Source organism: Pseudoliparis swirei, chromosome 3 (assembly GCF_029220125.1).
Source record: "Pseudoliparis swirei isolate HS2019 ecotype Mariana Trench chromosome 3, NWPU_hadal_v1, whole genome shotgun sequence".
NCBI lineage: Eukaryota > Metazoa > Chordata > Actinopteri > Perciformes > Liparidae > Pseudoliparis > Pseudoliparis swirei.
Window position 1 is genome coordinate 24,349,937 of NC_079390.1, and position 17,457 is coordinate 24,367,393.

At 50.4% G+C, this 17,457-nt stretch overlaps 1 protein-coding gene across 10 annotated transcripts in view; it reads right to left on the reverse strand.

Annotated features, from left to right (window-relative positions):
- p4ha2 (procollagen-proline, 2-oxoglutarate 4-dioxygenase (proline 4-hydroxylase), alpha polypeptide 2) overlaps positions 1-16,614 on the reverse strand; it is a 30,507-nt gene extending 13,893 nt beyond the window's left edge. For 3 of the 10 annotated variants that reach the window (XM_056442163.1, XM_056442145.1, XM_056442198.1), the window contains exons 1-3: positions 4,245-5,273; positions 3,942-4,038; positions 3,488-3,639 (exon numbers count right to left, since the gene is read on the reverse strand). In XM_056442163.1, coding sequence (XP_056298138.1) covers positions 3,488-3,639; positions 3,942-4,038; positions 4,245-4,548 — 553 coding nt within the window. In that variant the 5' untranslated portion in view covers positions 4,549-5,273. The other 7 variants (XM_056442146.1, XM_056442148.1, XM_056442147.1 and 4 more) reach the window with 6 other exon arrangements.
- Positions 16,615-17,457: the final 843 nt, after the last annotated feature.

The following is a 17,457-nucleotide window of genomic DNA, read 5'->3' on the forward strand; positions in this document are numbered from 1 at the left end:
GCCAGGATCCAAGCACACAGGGGTGTTCAGTCCCAGCTCAATCAGCTTGCCGCCAGTCTGGAGGGGACTATGGTGGTGAAAGCTGAACTATAATCAATGAACAGCAGTCTCACATAGCCCCCCCCTCTGGCTGTCCAGATGAGAGAGTGTGGTGTGCAGTACCTGGGAGACAGCATCATCCGTGGATCTGTTTGGGCGATAAGCAAACTGCAGCGGGTCCATGGAGGAAGGGAGGAAGGCGCAGATGTAGTCCTTTATCAGCCTCTCAAAGCATTTCATGACCACCGAGGTGAGGGCCACCGGTCGGTAGTCATTCATACATGCTGAGAAGCATTCTTGGGCACAGGGACAATAGTGGATCTCTTGAAGCAGGCGGGGACCACGGACTCAGCCAGGGAGAGGTTGAATATTGTGGTGAACACTGGAGCTAGCTGGTTAGCACAGGTCTTCAGTACTCGCCCAGATATGCCATCTGGACCTGCAGCTTTCCTGGTGTTCACCCTCAACAGAGCCCTCCTCACACTGTGCTCGGTCACAGAGAGTGTGTGTTCATCCCAGCGGTAGAACTCACCTCGGCTCGCTACGGTGTTGTTGTTGGCGCGAGCTAGCGCTGTTGTTGCTAGCCTCAAACCGTGCATAAAATGAGTTCAGGTCGTCCGCTAGGGATGCGTCGGCACTCACCATAGCGCGGGTCTGCTCTGGTAGTCTGTGATAGTCCGTAGCCCCTGCCATAGGCGCCTGGTGTCGCTGCTCCATCTGTGATTCCACTCTGTCTCGGTACCTCCTTTGGCGTCCTTCACCGCCTCCTCAGTCCATAGACCGCTGCCTTGTACTGTCCATGTTGCGGATACAAGACCGGAGTTATAGGCAGCATGCAGGCGTTCACAGCTTCACGGATGGATCTATCAACCCACGGCTTTTGGTTAGGAAAGACCCTAACTTTTACCGTGGGGCGATGGTGTCCGCTAAGCGTTGCTATGAGGCTCATTGCTACGTCCAAACTCGCTGGCGTCACTGGAACTGGATTGGATCATGTCCCAGTCGGCGACACGCAGAGCGTCCTGTAGCTCAGCCTCTGATTGGTCAGACCACCGCTTCGTCCCTCGTCACTACCGCTTCCGTGCTATCCTTTGTTGGTACTCCGGTGGCAGGAAAATGGCGGCATGGTCCGATTTGCGAGCGGAGGAGAGAGACAGCCTTGTAGCCTCTCTTGAATGGCGTATAGCAGTGGTCCAACGTTCTTTCCTCTGGTAGCACACGTAATGTGCTGGTGAAAGTTCGGCATGACTTTTTTTAGGTTTGCCCTATTAAAGTCCCCAGCCACCACCACAGCCGCGTCGGGATACTTGTTCTGATGCCGACATAACACATCATGTAGGTCCGATAGTGCTACGTCGGTGTCCGCTTGTGGTGGTATGTAGACGGCTGTGGTGATGACCGAGCTGAACTCCCGGGAAGGTAGAATGGACGGCATGAGATCGTCAGATGTTCCAGGTTGGCGAGCAGGAACGAGAAAGAGTTTTAATGTCCTTGGGGTTGCACCACTTGTTGTTAGTCATGAAGCAAACCCTCCACCCTTAGATTTACCAGACTCTTCCGTTCTGTCTGCACGGAAAACAGAGAAGGACTCGGTTGGGCATATGACTCGATCCGCACCAGCGGTCAGCCATGTTTCCGTCAGACAAAGATGTTACAGTCCCTCATGTCCCGTTGCAATCTGATCCTTGCCCTAACATCATCCAGCTTATTTTCCAGAGACTGGACGTTAGCAAGAAGGATGCTGGGCAGAGGTGGACGGTGGGCTTGAACTCTCAGTCTGTTCAATTCGCTCCGTTCCCTCGATGTTTTCGTCTGCCTCCCGTAGTAGCGGCTCCACTGTTGTTGTTGTGGTTCGCTAAACGATCTCTGCCGCCACGCTGGATCGATGGAAAAAGTGGACAAAACCCTTGTTTTGCGCAAAGTTTATGTCCAAAAGTGTGCTGCGTCAGATGTTGTTAGTGCCGATGTGTTTGTGGCAAAGAAAATATTAAAAATAAACACAAAAACTAAAAGAGCGCACAATCTCCGCGGAGCTACCACGACGGCGTCTGGACACAGCCGCGCCATCATGTGGACTAAAGTGGTAGTGTTGGTTCTGGCGCCCCCTGTGGACTAAAGTGGTATTGTTGGTTCTGGCACCCCCTGTGGACTAAAGTGGTAGTGTTGGTTCTGGCACCCCCTGTGGACTAAAGTGGTAGTGTTGGTTCTGGCGCCCCCTGTGGACTAAAGTGGTAGTGGTGGATCTGGCGCCCCCTGTGGACTAAAGCGGTAGTGCTGGTTCTGGCGCCCCCTGTGGACTAAAGCGGTAGTGGTGGATCTGGCGCCCCCTGTGGACTAAAGCGGTAGTGATGGTTCTGCTGCCCCCTGTGGACTAAAGCGGTAGTGGTGGATCTGGCGCCCCCTGTGGACTAAAGTGGTAGTGGTGGATCTGGCACCCCCTGTGGACTAAAGTGGTAGTGCTGGTTCTGGCACCCCCCTGTGGACTAAACTGGTAGTGCTGGTTCTGGCACCCCCCTGTGGACTAAACTGGTCGTGGTGGATCTGGCGCCCCGTGGACTAAACTGGTAGTGTTTGTTCGTTATTCTCTTCACATTTTCATTATTAAATAAATAAGTGCTAAATAAATAAAACTTTATTGATTTTATTCAAAACCTGAGTTAATGTTCTGAACTGAGTGTTAATGATTGGCAAAAGTCCAGATTCCTTTTTGAGTTTCAACCTTTATTTCAGTTTTTTTCTCTGAACCAAACACTGAAGCTGCTGCTCGTCTTCCTCCAGAGCTTCACATCCATCTCTCTGACTCGAGGCCACGTGTACAGACTCATTGGCCTTACATCATTCTTGATATCTGCTACCCAGATTCCAGAAGTCCAAACAACACGTCGGAGAAGGAGAACATGGGCCAAGATATGCAGAGACGAAGACCAGCTGCAGACCAGAACCTAGAGTCACAGGACTCACTGGACCAGATGCAGACCAGAACCTAGAGTCACAGGACTCACTGGACTAGATTCCAGCGACTGGTCGTTGGACTGTTATCCTTCATCATCACAAACGCCTCATAACCGTTGGCACCATCGTGGTTATTAACGGTTCAGCCCCCCCCCCCCCCCCCCCCCACAACAGTCTCTTCTAACATCTCGTCTATCCCACATCGATGAGGGGAGACTCTTCATCACTTGCTTTATTCATCTACTCTCTGTCCGCATATCCAGCACTTCACCGCACGCTGGAGGCCACGTTCTTCAGGAACAGACAGAACCACACCATCTGCAAAGAGTTCTGAGGCGACGGAGGTCGACCCTGGGAAGGCCGACGCCCACTGGGAACCTGTGCCAGTTCAAACTAATGTTGAAAAGGTAGTGCAGCTCCACAACCAACTCATCCCACAGGGCCCCAAGTACAACCACAGCAGACTTGTCCACTCATTCCTTCCTTCCTTCCTTACCATCAGACGGGTTCTGCAGCACCAGAGACTCCAGTTCAGACCACTCTGTGTTGAGTCTCTTCATCAGCTTGTAGGCGTTGACCGGGTGGGCCAGGTAGCCCTCCGGGTCAGAGGTGGACACCTTGGACAGAGAGTCAAGTTTGTTGGCCCAGCTGTGAGACAGACAGGCAGACACACAGAGAGAGAGACAGGCAGATAGACAGGCAGAGAGGCAGGCAGACAGACGGACAGAGACAGACAGAGACAGACAGACGGACAGAGAGACAGACAAGCAGAAAGGCAGAGAGACAGTAAGACAGATGTTATAATTCTACATACATTTATCACCTCATATTGACTTAGTCTATTATGTCATCATATGAGACTATACAGTACCCTTTAAGACTAGAAGGTACCTTTAAGACTAGAAAGTACCTTTTGAGACTAGAAGGTACCCTTTGAGACTATACGGTACCTTTTGACCGCAGCCAGCTTGGTCTCCTCCTCTTGAATGTAGTCCCTCAGGGACTGGACCAGCTCTTTCTCCATGTGGATCAGATCTGTCATTTGGCCTGCAGAGACACTGAAGGTGAGCGAGAGGCGTTCGGTTTTATCGAGCGTTTCCAATTCAGAACTTCCCGAAGCAACAAAAGGTATTCCCGGTAAACCCCGTTGGCCTCAGCCTTGAATCCCCCCGCCTGATTGGACGGAAGGACTGAGCTGACCGGGTCCTTCAGGAAGAGCCTCTGAGCCACAATGGACCAAAGATCAAACCCACTGATGGAGGTGAAGATCTCCGCCCTGGTGGTCGAGCAGCAGAGAAGCGCCCAGAGGACGAGGGACCAGCGCTTCCTCATTCCGTCTCTGTGGATCGACCTGCGAGGACAAAACCAAGTTACAGGCCTCGAAGTGCGGTGACCACCTTCAACACGCGACTCAACACGGCTTGGTAAGACCCGCCCTCTGCAGCATTCAAGAGCCACGATTGGTCCGCGCCCGTCGAGGTGCCGGTAACCTGATTCCATGTCCTGGAGGTCAGTGTCAGTCATATTCTCTGCCTGGAGGAGCCGAATAGGATTCATAAAACATCATCAATCAACTGGAGGGATGTTCGTCCGATACGGTCTCCTCTTCTTCCTGGAGCTCCTTTACGGAGTTTTACTGTATTTTATGTTTTACGGAGTTTTACGGTTTTACAGTGTTTTCTTGTGATTTACTGTGTTTTTACAGTGTTTTACAGTGTTTTACTATGTTTTACGGTTTTACAGTGTTTTCTTGTGATTTACTGTGTTTTTACAGTGTTTTACTTTTTTTACAGTGTTGCTGTGTTTTCCTATGTTTTATGGTGTTTTACAGTGTTTCTGTGTTTTACAGTGTTTCTAGAGTTGGACTGTACTTTACAGTATTCGACTGTGTTCTTCAGCCACTCATCGCTCCACCGGGTGAACCAGTTGGTCCCAGACCGCGTAAACCGTATCAAAACCAAGCAAACGGTTATTTTATATTTGATGACATATGGTGTCAGAAGTTTCCTTCAGTCGTTCAACCAAAGAGCTTCAAAGATAACTTTGTTTGTGGTTCCTGCTCCACTTTCTCCTCTGGGACTCACCACAGAGCGCAGCACACACACACACACACGTCTAATCAAAGGCTCAGAGAGGCGGCAGAACAAAGCTCACCATCGTTGTTGCCGTGGTAATAACTGAGAGGAATCTGCTGCAGGTGAAACATGAAAATAATTTCCCTGACACGACACCTGCTGACAGGAAGTCACCCTGAACGCTTAGTGAGCTTTAGAGACACGGGGGGGGGGGGGGGGCTCACCACTTCTTCCTCACCTGGAGGAAGACAACCAATCAGAGCCGAGGAGTCGGGTTCCTGCAGTGTGAGGGGAGACGTTCAGCGAGCTTCATGGATGTAACTCACGTGTAACGACTCGTGTGTAGACCCAAATGCACCCTCGACTCCAGGGATCCTTCGAACTTATATTCCACACTCTGGAAACGGCAGGCAGAGTATCAACAGGACGAAGGGCTGGTAGGTTCTCGGGGAGTCGGACTAGCGGGTTAACCAGGGCCAGGCAGGGTCGGCAACAGGAAATCCGTCTAGAAACAAGTGCTGGAGAGTCTGGCATAGAAAAGGAAGAACAATCTGGCAATGTGTGTGTGTGTGTGTGTGTGAGGCAGGAGACTATATAGGGATTTGATTAGTGATCAAAGACAGGTGTGTGAACAGGTGAAGGAAGTCAGACTGACGAGGTGGGAGTGACTGAACCACAGAGTGAGGAGCTGAACTATGACAACAGGTGTGTGAACAGGTGAAGAGAGTTAGACTGACGACAGGGAGTGAGGAGGGTGTGGAGCTGAAACTGTGACAGAACCCCCCCCCCTCTAAGGGTCGGATCCCAGACGACCCAAAACTGGAGATCATTTTCTTTATGAAGTTTTCATCATCCCAGTTAGGAGCATATACATTAACCAGTATCACTGGTGTGTGGAAGAGTGAACCTGAGATTATAATATAACGGCCATTTGGATCTGAGATGATGTCTGCTGCAGTGAATTGAACTTTTTTATGAAGGATAGACACGCCCCTTGATTTACTATTAAAGTTAGAGTGGAAGATTTGACCAATCCACGGTTTTCGTAGTCTTACTTGGTTTGCTGTTGATAGATGTGTCTCTTGAAGGAAAATGATTTCGGCCTTGAGTATTTTCAGGTGAGCAAAGACTAGCTCTTTTAATGGGGCCATTTAGTCCTTTGACATTCCAGCTGACAATTCTGGTATTACCTCCTCCTGTCACGATTACATTTGACATGTCTACTTTGTGCTTACGGTTAAAGGTTAGTTTTGACATGGGGGCAGTGCGATTGCTGTACAATATTGAACTATATCAAACACTAAAAACTACAACATCTTGAACATAAAACACCATTCCTATGCTGGACTCCCTAACAGGGGCTAGCCGCAGGACTCCCTTAACTTGGTACTTCCGGTAAGGTCTTCCTTAATTTCTCCTAACTGGGAGATTCTCCCAACACATTAAATTAGTGTGCAAGACCAACTTTGTGACATCACAATAAAGCGTAAAGTATAATTACACACAACAAGTACATGTGGAAATGTATCAAACCGTAAGCTTGTACTACACAGGGTGGTGTGTATTTTAGAAAGCAAAAGAAAAGAGTGGCTCACACCGTATCAATAATAGGAGCGGGTATAATAAATAACCACTGGTGATAAACTGAAAAATAAAATAGTCCTCTTATCAGGAGCAGAGCCTGTACATATAACTACCCCGTGTACCTGTTCATATGACCGTGATCGTGCCCTTTAGCCGGCTATCCGTCGGGCGTAGAAGGCTCTTGCTTCGTCCGGGGTGTCAAAGTAGACGGTTTCTCCTTCAAAGGCGACGCGCAGGCGGGCCGGGTGGAGCAGTCCGAAGCGGACGCCTTTTCTGTACAGTTCTTGCTTAATGTCATTGAACGCCGCTCTCTGTTTGGCAAGGGAAGCGCTGTCCTGGTACACTCTCAAAGACACATTGCGGAACTTTAGTTTGTGTTTCATGGCCCATCTTAACATTTTGTCCTTATCCGAATAGCTATGAAAGCACACAATAAAAGACCTGGACTTGGTGGAGCCTCGTTCTGGTACCGGTCCGGTGCGATGTGCGCGGTCAATCAGCGGAGGTGAAGCGAACACCTCCCGCCCCGCCGTCTCCATTAGCAGGTCCGCCATAAACTGCTTCGGGTCCCTGCCATTTTCGCTGCCCTCTGGTACGTTGACAATACGGAGGTTGGACCTTCGGGACCTGTTTTCCAGGTCCTCCACACGGTAGTGGAGCAGTTTATTCCGGGCCTGCATGGCTTTAATGGTCGCTTCGACCGAAGTGAGCCGTTCAAAGTTCGTACCCACTATCGTCTCCGTGTCGGTGAGACGCTTATTAAATGAAATCACATCCCCTCGCAGCGCGTCCATCAAGACCCGGAGTGACTGAGATGAAGTCTGTATCAGCGCCGTCATGTCTTCCTTCATCCCGGTACGGTGGGTTTCCAGGAGGGACGACAGCTGCCGCATCGTGACGGGCTCCCCCACGCTCTCAGGGGCTGAGTGGGTTTCCTCACCTGGGGATTCGCTCGCAGCCATTTTAGCTAGCGCTAGCGCTAGTTTCCAGCTAGCGAAGGAGTAGCATGAGTTGCTTGGCTTTGCGAGCTTTGTTGTTGTTTGTGTTTCGGTGGCATTTTTTCGTCTGGTTGTCTTTTAGAAGGTTTGGAAACTTGTCGTATGGTAAAACGTGTGACACAAAGAAGGTCTTGGAGGTCAAATACAAAAAGTAGTCGGGAGCTTCTCCGCACGCGTCTGCTCGCTACATACTCAAACCGGAAGCCCCCAGACAACCCAAAACAAGAAAGAAAAACTAAAAAAAAACTAAAAATCTTCGGCCTCCTAGGGTGGGTGGCGGGGGCCCGGAGGAGGGAATTTGCGGCACGACAGGAACAGTCCAGGGGTTAATACTCATCCAACCTCCCCATCCTCTCCTCCCCGACGGGTGAGTTGTCGTGATCAGAAGACGACGCCTCCTCGTCCTCTTCAACATCTGACTCAGTCGATGACCGAGAGGGAACAGGGTTTGGCTGTGTAGCCACTGTGGCCACAGGACCCTTGGCGGGCTGGTCAGGGTGGCTGCGGTGAAACTCACTGATGAGAGGGGGATCCAGACTGTCGCGCCGGAACCCAGGATCTCTCCTCTGGACCATAACCCTCCCAGTCAACCCGGTATTGTAGCCCTCTCCCACGCCGGCGGGAACGAAGTAGGCGGCGAACAAGTGTAAGTCAAACCTCCATCGACGAACCGTGGTGGTGGACGATGGACAGCAGGAACCAGTGGGGACTCCCGAACCGGCTTCACCCTGGCGACGTGGAACGATGGATGGACCCGCAAGGCCCGGCGCAGTTTGAGCCTCACCACTGCAGGATTGATGACCTTCAGGATCTCGAACGGTCCAATGAACCTGGGTCCCAATTTCTTACATTCTACCCGCAAGGGAAGGTCTCGGGTCGAAAGCCATACCCTCTGGCCAGCCTGGTAACTGGGGGCTTCAGAGCGGCGCCGGTTGGCTGCCGCGGAATAACGGTTGACCAAGCGAAGAAGCGCAGCTCTGGCCTCAGCCCAGGTACGGCGGCAGCGGCGGACAAAAGCCTGGACCGAGGGGCAGGAAACCTCCTTCTCCAGGGCAGGAAACAGTGGAGGCTGGAACCCGTAGGCACACTGGAACGGGGACATCCCAGTGGCAGAGCTGGTCAGGGAGTTGTGGGCATACTCCACCCACAAGAGTTGCTGGGACCAAGACGCCAGATGCTCGGAGACCAAGCACCTTAGAGCCGTCTCCATCTCCTGGTTCTTGCGCTCCGTCTGGCCGTTAGACTGTGGGTGGAATCCCGATGACAGGCTTGCAGTGGCCCCGATAAGCGTGCAGAACTCCCTCCAGAAGACTGATGTAAACTGTGGACCCCGGTCAGAGACCACGTCCGTGGGAAAACCATGAAGCCGGAAGACATGCAGCAGGACCAGCTCAGCAGTCTCCTTGGCCGAGGGGAGCTTGGGCAAGGGCACGAAGTGAGCTATCTTACTGAAGCGATCTACCACTGTCAGGATGGTGGTATGTTTATTGGACAGCGGGAGACCGGTAACAAAGTCCAAGGAGATGTGCGACCAGGGCCGATGGGGCACAGACAGAGGTTGCAGAAGACCTGCAGGAGCCTGGTGAGATGGTTTATGCTGGTTGCAGACAGGGCAGGCGTTGACGAACTCCCGGGTGTCTCTCTCCAGAGTAGACCACCAGAATCTCTGCAGCAAGACATCCCTCGTACACTGGCTCCCGGGGTGGCAGGTGAGTCTGGAGTTATGGGCCCACTGAAGGACATCAGACCTCAAGGTCTGAGGGACAAACAGGTGATCAGGAGGACAGGAGCTAGGACCGGCCTGGTCCTCCAGGGCGGCCTTGACTCTCTCCTCTATCTCCCAGGTGATCGAGGCAACCAAGACGGGGGCAGGAAGGATAGTATCCTTGCAAGGGGTGGAATCCCCCTTGTCCCCAAACTGGCGGGACAGGGCGTCAGGCTTGACGTTGCGGTGCAGGCCTGTAACAGAGAGAAAAGTTGAATCGGGTGAAAAACAGACCATCTGGCTTGCCGAGAGTTCAGTCTCTTGGCGGACTGAATGTACTCCAGGTTCTTGTGGTCAGTTCAACACAAAAAGGGCAGACTGGTCCCCTCCAGCCAGTGGCGCCACTCCTCGAGGGCCAGCTTCACAGCAAGCAGCTCCCGGTTACCCACATCGTAGTTTCTTTCAGCAGGGGCGAGCCGCCTAGAAAAGAAGGCACAGGGATGGAGCTTCTGGTCACTAGCAGCCCGCTGAGATAGGATGGCCCCCACCCCCACATCGGAGGTGTCCACCTCCACAACAAACTGTCTCTCTGGGTCAGGAACTTGGAGGATGGGGGCAGAAGTAAACCGGGCCTTAAGGTTCTGGAAGGCCTCCTCAGCCGAGGATGATCACTGGAACTGCACCTTGGATGAGGTCAGGGCTGTGAGTGGGGCCGCTACGGTGCTATAGCCACGGATAAACCTCCTGTAGAAGTTCGCAAATCCCAGGAATCATTGCAGCTGTTTACGTGAGTCAGGAATGGGCCAGGACGTAACAGCTAACACCTTGGCAGGATCCATCTCCACGATCCCCTGTCCCACGATGTACCCCAGGAAGGAGACTGAAGAGACGTGGAATTCGCACTTCTCTGCCTTAACGAACAGGGCATTCTTCAGGAGGCATTGGAGGACTGCTTGAACATGGTGAACGTGCTCCTCTCGGGACTTAGAGAAAATAAGAATGTTGTCTAGGTAGACAAACACCTGCTTATTCAACATGTCTCTTAGCACATCATTCACTAGGGCCTGGAAAACGGCCGGGGCATTGGTGAGACCAAAGGGCATAACCAGGTATTCGTAATGTCCGGTGGGGGTGTTGAAGGCTGTCTTCCACTCATCACCCTCTCGGATCCGGACCAGGTGATAGGCGTTACGCAGGTCTAGCTTGGTGAATATGGTAGCCCCTCGCAGCAACTCGAAGGCAGAAGAGATGAGTGGAAGTGGGTAGCGGTTTTTAATGGTAATGCCGTTGAGGCCCCTGTAGTCAATGCAAGGCCTCAGTGACTTGTCCTTCTTTCCTACGAAGAAGAACCCCGCATCTACAGGAGAAGAGGAGGGACGGATGATCCCAGTAGCCAGAGAGGAATTAATGTAAGCCTCCATGGCCTCCCTCTCAGGAGCAGATAAGGAATACAGGCCACCCCTGGGTGGAGTGGTACCCGGTTGCAGGTTAATGGCGCAGTCGTAGGGTCGATGTGGAGGCAGAGATGAGGCCTTGACCTTACTGAATACCTCCCGATAGTCATGGTATTCAGTAGGCACCCCCGACAGGTCCAAAGCCGAGCTGGGGCCGGCTGACTGCCGAGGTGCAGCACCCTGTTTCAGGCAAATCAGGTGACAGGATGAACTCCATCCCAGGATGGCTCCTGTGGTCCAGTCAATGTGGGGGTTATGGCGGCGGAGCCAGGGGTACCTCAGAATTAATGGATGCTGTGGTGACCACAGGATAAGAAACCGGATGGTCTCATGGTGGTTACCAGACAGGAGCATCCGGACTGGCATGGTCTGGTGAGTCACTGTCCCCAGTAGGTGGTCATCCAGGGCATTGGCAGGAACAGGGCATGGCAGAAGTATCCGCTCGATACCCAGCTGGCGAGCTAGGTTCTCGTCAAGGAAGTTGTCGTCAGCGCCGGAGTCAATGAGCATGGACAGGGTATGGGATCCGTCTGCGAGCAGAAACTGAACATGGCACAGGGGTCTTTGATGGGAAGAGAGTCGTGTGGTTCGGCTCAACAGTACCTCCCCTACTTCCATGGGTTCAACCTCCCCTGGCTCCGACCCTGAGGTGCTGGTAGCTGCTGGCGGGCGTTGAAGCCAGGTGGAGGGACGGCAATCTGTCTCCCACTTACGTCGCTCTTGTCGCCTTGCCTGGATGCATCTGTCCACTCGAGAAGTCAGTTCCACTAAGCCATCCAGGTCGGAAGATAAGTCGAAAGAAATCAGTTCGTCCTTAATGTATTCAGCTAATCCAGCCAAGAACACCTCGCACTGTGCTGCCGAGTTCCAGTCGCTCAGACGTGCTCTTGTGCGAAACTCAAGAGCATAATCCGCCACTGTCCGGTCTCCCTGACGCAGTTCCACCAGTCCCCCGGTGGGATCCGGGCCCTTGGAGACCGCCCCGAACACCTTGCGTAGCTCGGCCCAAGACAGAGGGAACGAAGAACAGGCTGGCGCGTCTCTCCCATTCAGCGGTACCACAAACGTGCCCTGCCGGACAGGTGATTTATGGTAAAGGCTACCTTAGCCTCCTCCGAGGCAAACGTGTACGGCTGCAGGGAAAACAAGATGGAGCAGTTGGTGATGAACGGATTGCAGCCCTCAGGTTCTCCAGCATAGCGCTCTGGGGTTCCCACACGGGGCTCGTGTGCTGGAGCAGACAGCGGAAAGACAGGAGGCGTAGCTGAGGCAACCTGCTGGGTCAGGACAGTAGTGAGCTGTTGTACCTGAGCTGTCAATGCCGACATAGCCCGCTCCTGGGCTCCTGCCGACTGACGCCCCTCAGCGGTGAAGCTGGCCATCTGCGCCTCGTGCTGCTGTAGAGCCCCCTCGATCCTCTCGAATCGGCTCGCCGGTGCAGGAGTCTGTGCTGGGTCCATGACTGGCCAGATTGTAATGTAACGACTCGTGTGTAGACCCAAATGCACCCTCGACTCCAGGGATCCTTCGAACTTATATTCCACACTCTGGAAACGGCAGGCAGAGTATCAACAGGACGAAGGGCTGGTAGGTTCTCGGGGAGTCGGACTAGCGGGTTAACCAGGGACAGGCAGGGTCGGCGACAGGAAATCCGGCTAGAAATAAGTGCTGGAGAGTCTGGCATAGAAAAGGAAGAACAATCTGGCAATGTGTGTGTGTGAGGCAGGAGACTATATTGGGATTTGATTAGTGATCAAAGACAGGTGTGTGAACAGGTGAAGGAAGTCAGACTGACGAGGTGGGAGTGACTGAACCACAGAGTGAGGAGCTGAACTATGACAACAGGTGTGTGAACAGGTGAAGAGAGTTAGACTGACGACGGGGAGTGAGGAGGGTGTGGAGCTGAAACTGTGACATCACGTTGTGATCGCGGTGGAAAGTTAGTTTTTTAAAGTTAAACAGCGACAAAAATGGATTGAAACTGAATATTTAGTTGAATAAAATGTGAGTTTAAAACTGACAGATGATTAATGAGAGAAAGTCCTGTTGCACAGCTTCATGACCAGAAAGGATCCTTGAACCCTTGAATCCTTGAATCCTTAAGGAAAGGGACGCCCCGATCTTGTAATCCAGATCAGAATGATCCGGATAACCAGATCCCCCTGATAACCAGATCCCCCTGATAACCAGATCCCCCTGATAACCAGATCCCTCTGATAATCAGATCCCCTGATAACCAGATCCTCTGATAATCAGATCCCACTGATAACCAGATTCCCTGATAACCAGATCCCCTGATAACCAGATCCTCTGATAACCAGATCCCCTGATAACCAGATCCCCTGATAACCAGATCCCGGTCCTCAGCCATGGATCCACCTGATCCATCCCGGTATTTCAAAACGTTGCGGATTGGATCAGAGTGATCCTGATACCGGCAGATTGGGATTTCCAAATCTGGCCCGCCCCTGGATCACAGACAGGTAACAGGAAGTGGAGCGAACATTTAACGGTAAAAGGAGAAGCTGGCCCAACGATCGTCTCTAAATGTTGGTATACCATCTATTGTCTCTAAATGTATAATCTTGGTCAGTTTTGATGCGTCCTAAAACGAGATGAAAGGCAATCACTATATTGAGTTCACAAATTACGAATCCGCACAAAGGTGAAGTCAAATAAAGCCGAGTTTGCGCAAATGCAAGCTAACGCGAGCTAACGCTGCTCCATTGACTTCTGTGGTAAGGAGCTAACAAGCTCGTAGAAGAGGCTAGCGTCGATGCGTCGCGGTCCACATGTTGATGTATTACTCGCTATGCATTGTTTGTAGATTTTAAAATGTGTTGTACATATCTCCGATGTGAGGTCAAAGGTCAGGGATGATTATGTGTACAGTTTGTAAAACCCTCTGAGGCACATTTGTAGTTTGTGATAATGGGCTATACAAAATAAACTGACCCTTTGCTGCAGTCAGACCCAAAGCGATATTTAATATACTTATCTACAAATATATATGTATATATATATATATTCATACATATATATATATATATATTTATATATGTATTTATATATTTTAATATATGTATATTTATATATAAATATATATTTATATATAAAGTAAGTAAGTAAGTATATTACATATCGGTTTGGGTCTGACTGCAGCAAAGGGTCTCTGGTCTCTGGTCTCTAGTCTCTGGTCTCTAGTCTCTGGTCTCTGGTCTCTGGTCTCTGGTCTCTGGTCTCTGGTCTCTAGTCTCTAGTCTCTGGTCTCTGGTCTCTAGTCTCTGGTCTCTGGTCTCTGGTCTCTAGTCTCTAGTCTCTGGTCTCTAGTCTCTAGTCTCAGGTCTCTGGTCTCTGGTCTCTGGTCTCTGGTCTCTGGTCTCTGGTCTCTGGTCTCTGGTCTCTAGTCTCTGGTCTCTGGTCTCTGGTCTCTGGTCTCTGGACTCTGGACTCTGGACTCTGGTCTCTGGTCTCTGGTCTCTAGTCTCTGGTCTCTGGTCTCTGGTCTCTGGTCTCAGGTCTCTAGTCTCTGGTCTCTGGTCTCTGGTCTCTAGTCTCTAGTCTCTGGTCTCTGGACTCTTGGATCTGGTCTCTGGGACCACAGAGATCAATGAGTGGCAGCTCGAATATTACCCACAATGCCCTGCTCCAAGTGGAAGGACCAGGTCTCAGTAGTTTACAGCCCTCCTGCAGCATCGTGTCACATTCCTGGAGGGAGGCCCGTTTACGGCCCAGACCCCCGACCCCCCCTGGGCCGGCACCGAGGGCCAGGGGGGTCTGGAGAGGACAGACGGGTTGCCGTGGGAACGGAGACACTGCAGGACCCAAGGTCCCCAATGGGGAGAGGGTTCTCCTTCTGGGGAGGACCCAAGGTCCCCAACGGGGAGAGGGTTCTCCTTCTGGGGAGGACCCAAGGTCCCCAATGGGGAGAGTGTTCTCCTTCTGGGAGGACCCAAGGTCCCCAATGGGAGAGGGTTCTCGGACTCAAAGCTGGAACTTTGATCTGATTCTGAACCAGTCTTAGTTCAGTCCTGGTCCTCTATAGACCTCAGTGTAGTCCTGGTCCTTTCTAGACCTCCATCAGTGAACCAGACCCTCAGAGAGAAGATGGTCTGGTTCTATAGAGTTCTTCTGGGAGGCAGCCACCTGTCAATCACCCTGTAGCCCCGCCCCTAAAGTGTCCCCTGCTTTATGGTCTGACTCTAAATGACCATAAAGTATAAATGATGACATCATGCTGTATAGAAGAAGACTGGAAACTAGAGACTGAGACATGAACTCATGTTTACAATGTTTACTGAGGGAATATTTAGCCTTTAGTTATCAAGCTCCTCTTTATGGAACCAGCTTCCAATTTCAGTCCGGGAGGCAGACACAGTCACCTCGTTTAAGAGTAGACTTAAGACCTTCCTCTTTGACAGAGCTTATAGTTAGGGCTGAATCAGGTTTGCCCTGGTCCAGCCCCTTGATATGCTGCTATAGGCTTATAGCTGCCGGGGACGTTTTAGGATGCACTGAGTACCTATCTCCTCTTTTCTCTCCTTAAGGATGAATTTTCATCTCTCAATCACACGTTACTAACTCTGCTTTCTCCCGGAAGTCCTTTTGACTTTACGTCTCATGGGGTCATCGGACCCTATGAGACGGCATAGATCCTATCTGCCTGATGGATCGTCTGGGTCGTGGAATTCCTGCTCATGACTACGCCACTGTCCTGTTGAGACTCCGCCCACTCCTCCCCACCGCCATCTGCCTGATGGATCGTGGAGGTCTCCATCGTGGAATATGCCTACTATGAACTATTCATACACTCTGTCATATTCATTGAATGTATTTTAAACTCTAAATCTGTCCTTCTGTACACATTACATCTATTGCATCTGTCCATCCTGGAGAGGGATCCTCCTCTGTTGCTCTCCTCCAGGTTTCTTCCTTTTTCCCCTGAAGGGTTATTTGGGAGTTTTTCCTGGTCCGATGTGAGGTTTTGGGGCAGGGATGTCTATGTGTACAGATTGTAAAGCACTCCGAGACAAATTCGTAATTTGTGAAATTGGGCTATACAAATAAACTGAATTGAATTGAATTGAATACATCAAGAGAAGTAGAGTCACTATATAGACTTCTATACAACCAGAGGAGTCGTCCCCTGGTGGTCAGGAGAGAGAATGCAGCTGTAACACATAAAGCATAGACTTCTATACAACCAGAAAGAAGGCATGTTTTAAGACACTTCCTCGAGAACCCCCCCCCCCTCCTCCAGCCGTCCCGGTGACGTCACACAGTCGTTTCTAGAATCCTCGACTCTTTCCACGTCTCTGTTCTGCATCAACAGCGGCAACGTTCAAAATAACTCTCCTTCTGAAGGACCTGCGTGATGACGCCCCACACACACACACACAACAACAACAACAACAACAACAGCAGCAGCAGCAGCTGCAGCTTTCTTCCACCTCGTGTTTCTCTCGCTGTGAAACATTGTTTCAGTTTCTGTGAAACATTGTTCCTCCACGCACACGCACACACACACACACACACACACACACACACACACACACAGGCGCACACACACACAGGCGCGCGCGCACACGCACAAACCCCAGTTATTGACAACCGCCCCGCGTGTTCGACAGCGCGCGCGCGCCGTGAGCGCCCCGCGGTCTTACCGTGACTCTGGACGCGGACCCGGTTCTGAGCAGCTGGGGAGGCTCCGGGCTCCGGACGCTGCCACGTACCGACCGACGGGAGGGACTACCGTAAAGCTGCGAGGACACGCGCACGGACATTCCTCAGGCTGTGCGCGCGCGTGTTTTTTTTGTGCTGATTCGTGTGATTCCCGTCCTCTATGTTTGAGTTATTACTGTGTTATTGAGTTATTAATATGTTATTGAGTTATTAATATGTTATTGAGTTATTAATGTGTTATTGAGTTATTCATGTGTTGAGTTATTATTGTGTCATTGAGTTATGAATGTGTTATTGAGTTATTCATGTGTTATTGAGTTATGAATGTGTTATTGAGTTATTATTGTGTCATTGAGTTATGAATGTGTCATTGAGTTATTAATGTGTTATTGAGTTATGAATGTGTTATTGAGTTATTATTGTGTCATTGAGTTATGAATGTGTTATTGAGTTATTAATGTGTTATTGAGTTATTATTGTGTTATTGAGTTATTCATGTGTTATTGAGTTATGAATGTGTTATTGAGTTATGAATGTGTTATTGAGTTATTATTGTGTCATTGAGTTATGAATGTGTTATTGAGTTATTAATGTGTTATTGAGTTATTATTGTGTCATTGAGTTATGAATGTGTTATTGAGTTATTCATGTGTTATTGAGTTATGAATGTGTTATTGAGTTATTAATGTGTTATTGAGTTATTATTGTGTCATTGAGTTATTATTGTGTCATTGAGTTATGAATGTGTTATTGAGTTATTCATGTGTTATTGAGTTATGAATGTGTTATTGAGTTATTAATGTGTTATTGAGTTATTATTGTGTCATTGAGTTATTATTGTGTCATTGAGTTATGAATGTGTTATTGAGTTAGTATTGTGTCATTGAGTTATGAATGTGTTATTAAGTTATGAATGTGTTATTGAGTTATGAATGTGTTATTGAGTTATTCATGTGTTATTGAGTTAT